This window comes from Elephas maximus, chromosome 1 (genome assembly GCF_024166365.1).
Source record: "Elephas maximus indicus isolate mEleMax1 chromosome 1, mEleMax1 primary haplotype, whole genome shotgun sequence".
Lineage (NCBI taxonomy): Eukaryota > Metazoa > Chordata > Mammalia > Proboscidea > Elephantidae > Elephas > Elephas maximus.
Window position 1 is genome coordinate 161,475,772 of NC_064819.1, and position 14,893 is coordinate 161,490,664.

Consider the following 14,893-nt stretch of genomic DNA (forward strand, 5'->3'; position numbering starts at 1 on the left):
AGATGGCCACAGAAGGGCCACAGACAGGAAGTGGAAAGCTGGCTCTGTGCCTCCTCTGTGCACCTGATACACTATTCACTTTACAGACCCACATTCTCTGCTTATTGTGAGCAGATAAGCACCCCATGGTTCCAGAATTTACTACAGCTACGGTATACAAAAATTTTTTTCCAGTATGCCCAAAAGGATATCAAATGCCTTCCTGTAATTAAAATACAGTATATCTATGAAATTATTCTGATGTACTCCTAGCAATACAGTATATAGCAGGCAAGCACGGCAGTGTCTATCTGAAAAGATCCTGAAGGTGAAGTTTTCTGGTTGGTAATGAATCATAAAAAGTGGGGTAAGCTACTTCACTGCTGTCTTACACAACCTGACATGTTCTCGATTGCCTACTACAGTGCCTCTTATCCACTATATATTTTACATAATACAGGTGCATAGGAGTCTCACAAACTTTAAACCAGAGCCTCCCATGGCAGAAAGGGTCTAAGCATCTCTGTTTTTCCAGAGCTGCACAGGTGATTCTCATATATTGCAGGCATCCTGCATGTCATCTCACTTACTCTTCATAGTCCTATAGACAGACAACACAGTGTACTGGTTAGAAGCACAAGGTTCCAAAGAAAACCTACTATAACCTATTAGGATTTAAATCCAGGCTCTACCACTTAGTAGGTAACTTTTGGAAAGTTACTGAAGCTGTCTGGTCTTCAATTTTCCCTGTAAAATATGGTTAAAGCACACAGATGAGAGCCTAGTATACAGTAATTGCTTGTAAAATTATCATCAATACCTCTGTTTTAATTTTACAGTTAGGGACACTTCCAAGATCACATGGCTAGCTGATGCTGAGATCTAAGCCCAGGTTTTCTAAAGCTAAACTTCATGCACTGTCTGTGATACCACTACTACCCAAGTGTTTTCATACACAAAATAAAAAGCAGTATCAGGACTGAGTGATATGGGAAGTATTTTATTATGTGATAACACGTAACAGCAGCCACATTTATAGCTGCACAGCCACACCATGTATGAGGCTTTAGTGCTTCAGTGGTAACATTCTCAGCTTCCATGCGGGAGACCCGGGTTCGATTCCTGGCCAATGCGCCTCACGCACAGCCACCAGCCATCTGTTAGTAGAGGCTTGCATGTTGCTATGATGCTGAACAGCTTTCAGTAGAGCCTCCAGCTAAGATGGAAGAGAAAGAAAGCCTGGCAATCTACTGCTGAAATTTAGCCAAGGAAAACCCTATGGATCACAATGGTCCAGTCTGCACCCAATTACAGGGATGACGCAGGACTGGCCAGCCTTTCACTCCCCTGTGCATAGGACAAACCACACCATGTAGATCTGAACAGAAAAGATGTTCAGAAGTTGCAGTACTAGTGGTTCAAGCATTGACTTTTACATGATAAAAAATTCTGACGGCTGATGTACATGCGTTTTAAAATGCTATTTTATATTGTTAGAGTTCTTTCTTGTTTGCTTGAAAGTACTGTATTAAACCAAATATAAACTAGACCATGATCTATTCACATAATGAAACTGCATTTGAAAACACGTTTTAGTTTCTTAGTGCTGCTATAACAGAAATACCACAAGTAGATGTCTTTAACAAGCAGAAATTTACTTTCTCACGGTTTGGGAGGCTGGAAGTTCGAAATCAGGGTGCCAGCTCTTGTCTCAGTTTCTCTAGCATTCCTTGGTTATTTCCATGTGGCATCTATCTTTCACCCACTGGAGCTTGGTTGCTTCTGTCCCTAATCTGCTCCTTCTGTATCTCAAACGTGACTGACTTAAAATACACTTTACACTGAAATGGCCTCATTAACAAAACAGAGAAAACCCTATTCCCAAATGGGATTATATCCACAGATATGTGGTGCTGAGTCAGTTCCCAATGATAGTGACCCTACGTACAACAAAACAAAACACTACTCAGTCTTGCGCCATCCTCACAATTGTTGCTATGTTTGAGCCCATTGTTGCAGCCACGGTGTCAATCCATCTCATTGAGGGTCTTTCCTCTTTTTCATTGACTCTATACTTTACCAATCATGATGTCCTTCTTCAGGGACTTGTCCCTCCTGATAACATGTCCAAAGTATGTAAGACAAAGTCTCGCCATCCTTGCTTCTAAAGAGCATTCTAGCTGTACTTCAAGACATGTCTGTTCTTCCAGCAGTACATGGTATGCTCAACATTTGCCCTAACACCATAAGAAGAAGGCATCAATTCTTCTTCGGTTTTCCTTATTCATTGTCCAGCTTTTGCATGCATATGAGACACTTAAAAATACCATGGCTTGGGTCAGGTGCACTTTAGTCCTTAAGGTGACATCTTTGCTTTTTAACACTTTTAAAGAGGTCTTTTGCAGATCTGCTCAATGCTGCTTCCATGGCATTGATTGTGGATCCAAGTAAAATGAAATCCTTGAAACGTCAGTATTTTCTCCACAACATATAGGGGTTAGGGTTTTTTTCCCTGAGAAAGACACTGACAACCTGCACTTTTACTACATGCCTTAACATTTCTACAACTCACACCTCCTGCACTTTTGTGGTACGCTTCTCTTGGGCACAGCACAAAAAGCATCCTGCTAGGATTCTGAAAACACAAATTCTAGACCTGGCTACGTCATAAACTAAGAATAATCTTAGATCAGGTACCTTCCCCAGGCCTTTATCTTAAACTGCGACAAATAGTTCTTATTTGTTTAGTCTTTCATAGTCCCTTTATTTATCTTTGCAGCAACCCTTTGATTTAAGGCATTATACCCATCTTAGAGATGAAATTCAGTCTCAAAGAGGTTATATGACCTACTCAAGATCCCAGAGGTGGTATATGGCAGAGCTAAACCAACAATCTTGCTCAAGATCCTAGTGCTGGTATACATTGTGCTCATTCAAGTTTGTTAAATGGATCAATCGGCAATTTCCTAGGACTTTTACAGTGATCACATTTTATGCTTCTACTTTCCCCTTTACACAACTAGCATTGAAATTAGAAAATAATCAGCCCTCCTTATCTGTGCAGCCCACGGATTCAACCAACTGGACTGAAAAATATTCAGGGGGAAAAAAGTTCCAAAAAGCAAAACTTGAATTTGTTGCATACCAAGCACTACAGTGAATCCATGTGAATGAAATGCGTAGGCACAGCCTACTGAGGCCTCCCACCATTTCACAGCTCCTCAGTTTCTCTTCAGCACTCATTGTTTGGACATTGTTCACCTAAGGCCTTGTTAGTCCCTAAACAATACAGTATAACAACTATTTATCTACCATTTACCTTGTATTAGGTATTACAAGTAATCTATTGATGATTTAAAGTATATGAATGTGCATAAGTTATATATGCAAACACTATGCTATTTTTATATAAGGGACTTGAGCATTCATGGATTTTGGTATCCGTGGCGTACCTGGAACCAATTCCCTGCAGATACTGAGGGATGACTGTACATGTATTTGATCAAATCTCATTTACCATGGCTCTTCTTTGAACTGTTCTTTAAAATTTTCTCGTATTTGCATATTAAATCTAGAGAAAAGTTAATTTTTCAGACAGTTCCCATGGCTGCCTGCCTCTCTGAAACTTTAGACTTACCTATTTCTTTTGTCAAAGCCAAAACCAAAAAATCAAATCTGTTGCCGCTGAGTCAATTCTGATTCATAGCAACCCTGTAAGACAGAGAACTGCTTCATAGGGGTTCCCAAGGCTGTAGTCTCTATAGAAGCAGACTGTTAAATCTTTCTGCCTTGGAGTTCGAACCACCAACCTTTTGGTTAACAGCTGAGGCCTTAACCACTATGCCACCAGGGCTCCTTTTGTCAAAGCAGAGGTTGCTAAAAGTTTATACCCTGTTGCTGGTGATTCCAACTCACGGTGACCCCATGTGTATCAGAGAGAGCTGTGCTACATAAGGTTTCCAGCGGCTATAATCTTACACAAGTAGATCACCAGGCCTTTCTTCACAGTGCCGCTGGGTGAATTCAAACCACCAACCTTTCAGTTAGGAGCCAAAAAACCAACTGTTTGCATTACCCAAGGACCAAAGAGTTTATAAATAACCACTAATTACTATATATATATATGTATATACGTATATGTATGAACTGGGATATGTATGTATATATATATTTTTTGTTTTAATAATTTTAAAGATAGTTATTCCATAATTAAGGCTAATCTGAAACTAAGGAACCCCTCAATATTTTTACCCATTCCTGAAGTAGTTTAAAAAACACACTTTCTATTGATTTTTATCTCATCTGCTACCTGCTTTTACTTGGGAAATACTAAGTATTCTACCTTATTGCCGAGTCTACCTCTCTCTGGCAAAAACGGTCTTAACCGTTAGGAAAGCTCGTACTTTTTCACTCACCACCTAAACTGAAAAGTGAAATCTGAATGCTAACTGAGGGACTGAGGGCATTCCCCAAGAGACAACATGATCAATTTAAAAGATGATACAATATGCCTGACAATTATTTTATTATAATAAATTTATAGATGTTATGCTGATTAGCCCTGCTGACATATACAATCTTATGTCTAAACTAAATTAAAGTTAAAAAAAGACAAACAAAAAAAACTCATTCTCTCAGTAATCCTCAGAAGTCAGCAGAGCTCAACAAACAGTGTGCTCTCATAAGGAGAGAGCTTTAAACATTCACCAATTTATATAATTTAACATTAATTACAGAGTACATATATGGAAAATATTTTCATGATTTTCTTCATTTCAGTTGTATGGCTTTCTTGTCTTTGGAAGGAAAGATTTTGACTTCAAAAGTAACAAAGTACCTGAGAAGGGAATTTACATCTTTCAGTTCTAGATGGTATTCTTGTGCTATTTTCTCAGCAGTCCACGTGTCTGGATAAAGTTTATGATTATTGAGAAGTGTCATTGCCTCTACAATTGAAATTTTGCCTTTGGGAATGTTTGTAACATTCTCATCAAGGTGATGGCCTTTCGGCAATCTGAACTCCTTTGGCTTTGGACGTGTTCCATCATCTTTTGCCTAGTATCAAAAAAAAGGGGGGCAGGGTAAGAAAAAAGATTCATATTTCTTATATCCTGATTACTGCTCTTCAAATACATACTACACATGCCTCCCTAAACTTTCTCATTATGATGAGCCATAGTTCAATGACACTTTTGCCATACCACCATTTCATTAATATAGCTCTAAATCATCACTAATAAATTTTGTTAGTTCTAGAAAATAATAACTGAATATATACCATTCATTCACCAGACTATTTCATGTACATTAAAATTACAAAGTAATAATAATTGATTAAATTAGCTCTAAATATTGCACCTGCTTTAGAAGACTCTGATTCTGCTCTAACAGGTTTACTTGATAACCTTCATTCTGTTTCCTAGTTTTGTATTTCATATTCAGTGTCCCCTAAACATGTTGAACTAATTCAAATATTGCTATAGGCTTTGATTCTTACTTCAGGGGAAATAAACTAACGCCCCCAACAACCACACAAAAAGCAAACAATCTATACATACCCATCCTACCTCACTCCCTGCATCTGTGCTCTGTATTTCACTCCCATCACCTAGCTATGCCAATGATTCCATTTTCTTTTTCAACTGCATAGTCTAGTGCTGCTTTTTGCCCAAAACACAAAAATACTATAGTCACTATCTTTTTTTCAGTACCCACAAAATCCAAACCACCTTTATGACCAGTTTTTCTTTTTAGTCAAGTTTAAAAGATAGTGACATTTGCCGTCTCTGATGATCTCCTAGTTGTTAAATCTAGAAGGTGTTTTTCAGGCATTATTTGAACTCACTACAGCATCTAACACTATTGACCATTCCAGTATACCTGCGACTATCTTTCCTCTTGGTTTCCATGCCAGTCATCTTCTGATTCTCCAACTGGTCCTCCAGTGGTTCCTTTCTGGTTTTCTTTATGGATTCCTTTCCCTTCTGCTGTTCCTTAAGTGATGTGCTCCCCAAGTACAGGCCCAGGCCCTCTTCTTACTCTACACATTCTTCCTAAATAATCCCTCACATTCCCCTAACTTCCATCACAATCTTTATGATTAATCACTTCCAAATCTGTGATCTCAGACGTACACCCTTCTCCTGACTGCCAGGCTCAAATTCCTAACTGCCTAAAGGGCATCTCCACTTGTATGACATTCAAGCACCTAAAATTCAACACACCTAAAACAGAATGTATCACTTTTCCCTGAAAATACAGCTCTATTGTTATATTCCCAATCTCAATGACTGACACCACCAGGTTATTATTCAGATTGTATCTGATACTACCCTCTTCCTTATCCATCTAATCAATGACCAAATCCTGTTTATACTGCCTCCTAAGTTCTCTCAAATCCATTGACTTCTCTCCCTGTCACTAAATCATTCTAGCTCAAGCCAACATCTCTCACAAGAACTATTACAAAAGCCTCCTAACTGGTCTCCCCAAAATGTGTAAAATTCACTTCATTCCCTTCCAGTCTACTCTCCAAACTGTCCCCATTAAGACGCAAAGCTAATGCCATTTTTCGGCATTTAACTCTTCAATGATTTCCCATTGTCCATAGGATAAAATCCAAATTCTTTTGCAAGACAAATAAAGACCTTCATGATCTTACTCTTGTCATGGATTGAATTGTGTCCCTCCTAAAATGTGTGTATTAACATGGTTAGGCCATGATTCCCAGTATTCTGTGGTTGTCCTCCATTTTGTGATTGTAATTTTATGTTAAAAAGGATTACGGTGAGATTGTAACATTCTTACCAAGTCACATCCCTGATGCCATATAAAGGGACTTTCCCTGAGGTATGGCCTGCACCACCTTTTATTTCTCAACAGATAAAAGGAAAAGGAAGTAAGCAGAGTTGGGAACCTCATACCACCAAGAGAGCAATGCCAGGAGCAGAGTGCGTCCTTTGGGCCTGAGGTTCCTGCGCTGAGATGCTCCTAGACCAAGGGAAGACTGATGACAAGGACCTTCCTCTAGGGCCAACAGAGAAAGCCTTCTCCTGGAGCCAGTGCCCTGAATTCGGACTTCTGGCTTACTGGACTGTGAGAGAATATACTTCTCTTTGTTAAAGCCATCCACTTGTGGTATTTCCATTATAGCAGCACTAGATGACTAAGATACTCCCTTCCACTTTCCCCTAATTGTACTAAACCCTAACCATTTTCTAAAGGCACAGCCCACTCTCATTCCTCCATATTGCAAGCTTGGCCTGAAACATTCTACCTACTGCTTCTTCACCTTCCGAAATTCAAAGCTTCTCCCATCTTCTTATTCCCAGGAATATGCCCCTTTTACTCCATACACACCTCTATTCAGATTTCCCTTCTGAATTAATATTAAATACTATAATATTATTTTGACACTGAAAAACTATTTGAGAGAATTCAACATACTGTCCTGATATTAAAAAAAAAAAAAAAAACACTTTTAGGAAATTGTAAATAGAAGACTTCCCAAACGTGATAAAGGATTTTTTTAAATGAGAAACCAATGTGACATTATCATAACTAATGCAGAAACATCAGCGGCATCCTATGAAAGGAAAAGGTTAGAATGTTCAGTTTTACCACTATATTAACATTATACCCACTGCTGTCGAGTCGATTCCGACTCATAGCGACCCTATAGAACAGTAGAGCTGCACCACAGAATTTCCAAGGAGCGCCTGGCGTATTCGAACTGCCAACCTCTTGGTTAGCAGCCGTAGCACTTAACCACTACGCCACCAGGGTTTCCTAGGCAACCCAAAAAGAGAAAGTTTAATAGGTAGAAAGGAAAATTATTATTTCATGAAAATGATATGAGAATATCGTTAAAAAAAGTAAATGAGAATCAGCTAAAAAAAAAAAAAACAAAAGAAATAATAACTCAGCAATGTGGGTAGCTCCAATGCAAAACTCACTCTGATAAAGAAGCAATAAACAGTTTATAAACTTAGGGTGAAAAAAGATCCCACTCAAAATAACAACCTCCCTTCTATTCCCCACAGACTCATTAAGTTAAAGATGCTAATTCTCCTCAAATCAATCTATAGCTTCTAATTCAATTTCACTCAAAATCCAAATACGAGTTTTAAAAGAAACTGACAATTTGATTCTCAAGTTCATCTGGAAAAAAAAGAATGTGTAAACACCAAAAAATTTTAACAGGAATGAGATGTCATAACAAACATCGAAACATATTAGTAAGCTCTAGTAATTAAAAAGGTGAGGCTCTAGTGTAGAGCTATAAATAAACAGAACTGACAAGTCCATAAACAAACCCACATGTACATATAATATGAAGGTGTGTTTACACATGTGGTGTTGTTAGGTGCAGTTAGGTCGGTCTTTGACTCGAAGTGTCTGCATATGACAGAGGAAGGCTCCTCATAGGGTTTTCTAGACTGTAATCTTTACTGGAGCAGATCACCAGGTCTCTTCTCCCATGGAGCTGCTGGGTGGGTTTGAATTGCCAACCTTTTAGTTAGCAGCCAAGCACTTAATCACTGCACCACCAAGGTTCCTTGTCTATACATACAGCAGCATTTTAAGTGCAAAAATGACTGAGTTGGTCAATCATTACAGTTAGACAACTGGCCATCCATTTGGAAAGAGAGTAAACTGATTTCTTCAAACAACAAATAACATATTTAACACCAAACAGATAAAAATTTTGACAATACTAGAAGAAAACACAGACTATTTTTATGATGTTAGGGTTGGCCCAGAATTTCTATACATGATAGATACCAAGATTAAATACCATAAAGGATAAAAAGGTCAACATATCGATAGAATTCCGAACAGCAAAAAATATATATATATATAAATTATTTGCCATGTGACAATGTCATTAATGTCTAGAGACATTACAAATATTAACAGAACTCTTAATGACCCAAAATAAAAAAGGGAAAAAGAACATAACCAGTAAATTCAATCTTTTTTTATTATTATTATTTTTTATTATCACTCTCCCCAACGAGTCGTTTTAGACTTTTCCTAATACCTAGTCACGAAATTTTAATACCACCGTGTACCTCTTTATGTATTATATGTGTATCTGTGCATTAGACATAAAGGGAGTTAATTTTCTTCATCCCTCCAAGAACCAATTTTCAAATTGAAAAAGAACACCTGAAGTATTAGTGTAACACGAACCTAAAAATAACAAAAACCACAGACATTCACCACTTTATCTTCTTTGTATATACATTTGGTAGAAAATGAAACTGCTAATTGCTACCGTACGTAACAATTTATAAATCTTACTTTGCTCATGAGTTGTCTTTCTCTTCTCCAGTCAAAATTATATTAATAACCACATTGCTGCAAATACTTAAGTCTACTGCCTATCTACAGAGAGAGGACAGAAAGAACCAGAGAATTTTACAATGGAAAAAAAATCTGGGTGTCAATCTTGGTAACTTCCCTCATCCTTGATCAAACTCTTTCCCCTACTTAGAACCCTTCTGCCCCCCACAAACTCATCTGTTTAATTCCAACTCATCTTTCAGGTCTGAGTTTAAATGTCACTTCCTCAGAAACAATCCCTGATCCTCCAAACTAAAGTAGGTCCTTCTGATATACTCAATGGTAAAAGTAATCCACTGCTAACTGAAAGGTAGGCAATTCAAAACCACCAGTGGCTCCACAGGAGAAAAACGTGGTAGCCCGCTTCCACAGAGATTTAACATAGCCTTGGAAACCCTAGGGGTTGCTATGACGGCAGAGTTTTTTGGGTATACTCTCACAGTGCCTATACAACTTCATAGGCACATCAGTTAATTATATACTGAAAAGTTTTTCATCTGCTTAACGTCTATGTCCCTGTTCGTGGTTATTACGCCCAACACATATATGGATTTACATACAGGTACCCATTCCCAATTTATCCTAATTTTATATATACTACTTGTTACCTGGGTATGTCCTTAAAAAAAAAACAATACTAAAGGAGAAGTCCCTGAAATTAGAACACACCTCAATCCACAGGAGGATGGAAAAAGAATACTGGTTACTCTGGAGCCTGGTGGTACAGTGGTTAAGAGCTCAGCTGCTAACCAAAAGGTCAGAAGTTCGAATCTACCAGCTGCTCCTTGGAAACCCTGTGAGGCAGTTCTACTATGTCCTATAGGGTCGGAATTGATTCGATGGCAACAGGCTTTTGGTCATACTAGAAGTGCCTTATCAAATCACACATATTCTGAAACAACAGCGAATAAATCACAGTTGGTATTCAATCGATACAAGTCCTTTAGAAGTTTAGAATATATCCAATGAACCAAGCCCACTGTGCTTCAACTTTGCCAGTGTACTGTATGCTTTTCACAGTTACACTGACATTTTTACACCTGTAGAGTGCTCACTCCTTTACCACGCGTCATATTTCTCTCTATCTCTCATAGCATTTCCAGAGAGCAAGTAACAAATCATTTTCCTAGAGCCCAGACAGATTAAACTACTTATTTACGTAATTAAAACATACCTGCATAGAAGACACAGGATCTCTGGAATCAACATAAACATTTTTTAGTAATGACAGCAGCTTGTCATCTTTTCTAGTAATTTCTCCCTTAACCTCTGGATGGCCTAAGGGGGGAAAAAAGATCACAATATTAAAACAAACAAACAAAAAAATTTCCTCTAAGGACCTGTGCACAACACAAAACAGCCACTTTTGAATTCTTTTTTTAAATAAATTATCATTTGGACAGTACCGACTTTAAATGTAATCGAAATACTAGGTCCAGCTCGGCGTTCAGCCTTCTGTGAAAACACCTGAAGAAAACTACAACACTAAAAAGGACTATCTCTCTGTCTTATTGGGAACACGTCATTTACTCCCACTGCACACAATCCCTTCTGATTCTGATTCTCTGCTTCAAGTCGCTAAGCATTAAAGAGAAAGGCCGGCGAGGGCGGATAATTGGGCAGAGCCGCCGACTCAACTGCGGGCGCGAAGGGGACAGTCTCAATGTCACCGGCCTAGTGGCTCTACCTCCCCCGCGTCCAGCGCGGCCGGCCCGCACTTCTCCGCCTCCAGGGCGGCTTAGCCGAGTCACTGCAGCCTCACAGGTTTATAGTGGTCACCCTAGCCTCCGGGCCAGGCCCACGGGCGCGGAACCGACCGGTCTGCGTAGAGAACCCGCACGCCCTCGCACCACTCACGGCTCATCTCCTCTCGGAGTAGGTTCTTGGTGGAGGGGTGCCTGGGAGCGAGAGATGGCTTCAGCTTGCTAATTTCCCGTTCTGCCCGGTTCTCTAAATTAAAGTTCCTGACAGCGCGAGCCACCGTGGCCCCCATCTCCTCACAGCATGATGCCCTCAGGTCCCCGCCGCACGTGAGGAAACACCGCCACTGAGCAGCCTCCGGGACGCACGGAGCATGCGCCCACTAAGGGGCGGTCGGGCCGAGCGCCCAGAGACAAGTGTTAAATGTGCGTCGGTCTCCCCCTAGCGGTTGGGAGGCCACACTCTCTTCCCAGAACAAATCAAATGCAGCTCCTTCCTCCTCCCCCAGGCGACACCTCCTTCAAAGGACCGCTTCCGCGGGGAGGATCATCCTTCGAGGTCCTCCGGTTGTGGTTTAAGGCTTGTGGAGTCACCCGGAAAAACAATTCCATTTCCAGCCCTACCTCAGACTTTCTGATTTAATTGGTCTAGAGTGAAGGATTGGCAATTTTTAATAGCTTCCCACGTGATACCAAAGTGCAGTCAGAAGAATGAAGCTCTAGGGAAGCTGACCTTGAAGTTGTTTCACAGCTCAGTGCGGCCAAGAGAGGAGACCAGTAAACAGAAAATTAATTCCATCTTTGGAAGCCCTCGACTATGAGTCGGAATCAGCTCCACGGCAATAGGCTTGGTTTGGGGGGGGGGCGGGGATTACACCACGATCAAGGAGAGTTCAAAAGTTGCCCTTTCCTGCTTTTGTGAAAATAAATGAAAGTATAATCTTTCTCGATGAGTATTCTCATCCACTGTATTTTTTAAATTGCCTTATATTTTTCTATCCCCTTGAGCCACCGTATTTTTCTATTATCTTTTACATCCTGCTCTCATAACTTTCATTTGACCTAGTGGTATTTGATTTCATTTACGCTTCCCTTTACCTTCTCTGTATTTTTTTCCTATTAATTTGTTTTCTTTTTCTATACTATTAGGCGCTAAATTGCCGCATCATTCTCTAGGCTTTTTTTTTTTTTTAAAGCGAGAAGAGACCTCCATGTAACTTATTGAAAGGAACAGCCAATAAGACATTAGAAAAAACGAGTGCTGTTGCATTTTCTCTCTCACTGCTCTCCTCCCACCTCCTTCTCCTTCCATTTCTGAAAGTTACTGCGGTGCTGCTTTTATTTAAGTGTTCTTTAGAAATATTGTGATTAATCCAAAATTGAAGAAAACAACAAGGAAGGAAGTAGCAGAGTTTTCAAAGTTAGAATATTTCTCACAGACTGTGGTGGCCACATCTGTTTTAGTGTTCTCAGTTCTGCTTAGTAAATTAAGGAAATTGTTTCTAACCAATTTAAAAGCAAGTTTTTAGAGAATCGAAGCAAAGATAATGAAAGAGGCAGTTTTATTTAAGGAAAACTAATGCAGTTGTTAAATATAATAGTTAATCACAGTGAGAGCACTACAAGGAACATAATTTCCACTATGGATGATCTTGAAACGTTTTTGCCGGGATTACCCATTGTCGTAAAACAAAACATTCCAACTCATAAAGAAGTATTTGGTATTTTATAGAGGTTAAATTTTTTTTTTTTAAAACCAGTAATCTCTGGTAGTTAATTAGGAAGTTATCCTGAAGGTGGCAGGCTGCTCCAAGATTTCCATCTTTGAGACTTAAGCGTGCTCATAATTCAATGTTTTTAACCAAGTTATTTTGTATTTCTATGGGTGCCAAGAAATATTCATCTACCTCATCCCATGCACTCCAACAGTTATGGTAGCAGTTCCACTCACTGCCTGTTAAAGTGTTTTATAAGTGAGAAATTAATTTTCATAGAAGTTCTACCATAATTCTGGGCAGCAGGAAAAAGTTATGTCAGAAGTTGCAGCAAGCATTTGGGGCTGTGGAGAATTAATTCCTTGATTTCTCATATTCAGGTAGGGCTTGAATTCAGCAGTGAAGGAGCGTCCGATCTGTGCCAGCTGTTTTGCCTGGCCCTGGCCCAGAGACACTCAGGCCCCTTAAGGGCAGAACACAGGCAGAAGTACTCCACTAGAAACACTCAGTTACCTGTCACCCCTTGAGGATCATCATGGAAGTAAAACCTGAACCACCAAGCATAGATTCAGCTCTTCTTGTCAAAACATATAAATTAACAGGAAGTCTGAATTCAGAACTTCAAGGAGGCTTATGGCGAGGGTTGAAGTCAGATCCCCAAGGAAAGTATAACTAAGATGCTACTCAGAATTAAGCTTCTGAATGGAATATTATGATGGGTACATATTGCTGAATGTTAAGGTAGCAATGAAAATAAACCCAGGGTCTTGCCAACACACTAGAATAGAAATTCTATGAAGACGAGAATTTTTTGTCTTCATTAAGTACTAAATAAATGTCAAATGATCTCAAAGACAAGTAGGACCCCCGAGCACCTCTGTCAGAAATAAGTCCTTGGACAAGTTACCCAAACTGGTTGGACCCAGTATCCTCATCTATAAACCCGGAATGATAGTAATTACCTCATGGGTTTCAATATAAAGTATCTAGTACTGTGCCTAGCTCAGAATATGACATTCAATATTTGGATTGCTTTCCTTTTCCCAGAGAAGCAGGGAGAAAGTTGGAAAATAACGAAAGATATTTTGAAGACCTGGTCTACAGGATGAATTAAAGGGATATTCTCCAAGCAGGTAATTAAAAATAATAATTTTAAGATAGATATTTTGAATTCAATTTTTATTTGAAGATTAGCATGCTCTGTTTTTTTGTGTTTTTTTTGTACACTTGGCGACGTTGTTGGGCTCATTAAGGATGGAATATGGGTGGGAATCTGAGGCGCAGGGGCATAAAATTCCACGTGCTTTTTCCTGGTGTTGGCACCAGAATAGTCCTTAACCAATCCTCTCCTCACCCTTTTCAATCTTTCTCTCTCTACCTAGACTTTTACCATCACCCACTCCTTCCTTTGACCATAATTCAACAGCATTCTGTGTTCTCCAAAGGATTGCAGCCACTAAGCCCAAATGATGGGTGACTCAAGGAGACCAGGACCACCCCAAAAGGTTTCAATGACCAAACTCCAACCACTAATGGGCAGCACAGCAGATTTGTGAACACCAAAAGTCTACCTCTATTGTCTCCTTACCCTCCTTTCCCCCTCCCCATTATTTTCCTTTTGACTTAGAATTTTATAATTACCCACCCATTCCTTTCCTTGTGGGAAGTTTTTTCTCCTCTTCTCTCCCTGTATCCACTTAGAAGGCAGGTACTCCTGGGACCACCACCCATCTGTCAGTTTGTAATATTGTGGTGGCTTGCCTGTTGCTGTGATGTTGGAAGCTATGCCACAGGTATTTCAAATACCAGTAGGGTCACCCATGATGGATAGGTTTCAGTGGAGCTTCCAGACTAAGGCAGATAGGAAGAAAGAGCTGACGATCCAGTTACAAAAATCAACCAATGAAAACTTTATGGATCACAACAGTATTCAGCTTCCTTGCTTTGGACACATCATCAGGAGGGGAGGATCAATCGCTGGAGGAAGACATCATGTTTGGTGAAGCTGAGGGCCAGCAAGGGCAAGGGAGACCCTCAGTGAGATGGACTGGCACAGTGGCTGCAACGATAGACTTGAAAATCCTGGCAATTATGAGGATGGTGCAGGACTGGGCAGTATTTCTTCTGTTGTACCTGCAGTCATCATGAGTT

At 39.7% G+C, this 14,893-nt stretch overlaps 1 protein-coding gene across 1 annotated transcript; it reads right to left on the reverse strand.

Moving 5' to 3' along the window:
- Window positions 1-734: 734 nt before the first annotated feature.
- On the reverse strand, window positions 735-11,610 carry NDUFAF4 (NADH:ubiquinone oxidoreductase complex assembly factor 4). The gene is made up of 3 exons (XM_049897600.1): window positions 11,185-11,610; window positions 10,502-10,605; window positions 735-5,034 (listed from the first exon to the last, which is right to left on the reverse strand). The coding sequence occupies exons 1-3, from the start codon at window positions 11,318-11,320 to the stop codon at window positions 4,750-4,752; spliced, it is 525 nt and encodes a 174-aa protein (XP_049753557.1). The 5' UTR covers window positions 11,321-11,610; the 3' UTR covers window positions 735-4,749.
- Window positions 11,611-14,893: the final 3,283 nt, after the last annotated feature.

Bases quoted from the DNA above. Each gene is read 5' to 3' on its own strand.
- NDUFAF4 (XM_049897600.1), bottom strand. From the start codon at position 11,320: ATGGGGGCCACGGTGGCTCGCGCTGTCAGGAACTTTAATTTAGAGAAC. The intron at 10,606-11,184 runs GTGAGTGGTGCG...TTCCCCCCTTAG, and splicing joins ACTCCGAGAGGAGATGAGCC to GCCATCCAGAGGTTAAGGGA. The intron at 5,035-10,501 runs GTATGTTTTAAT...TTTTGATACTAG, and splicing joins ATCCTGTGTCTTCTATGCAG to GCAAAAGATGATGGAACACG.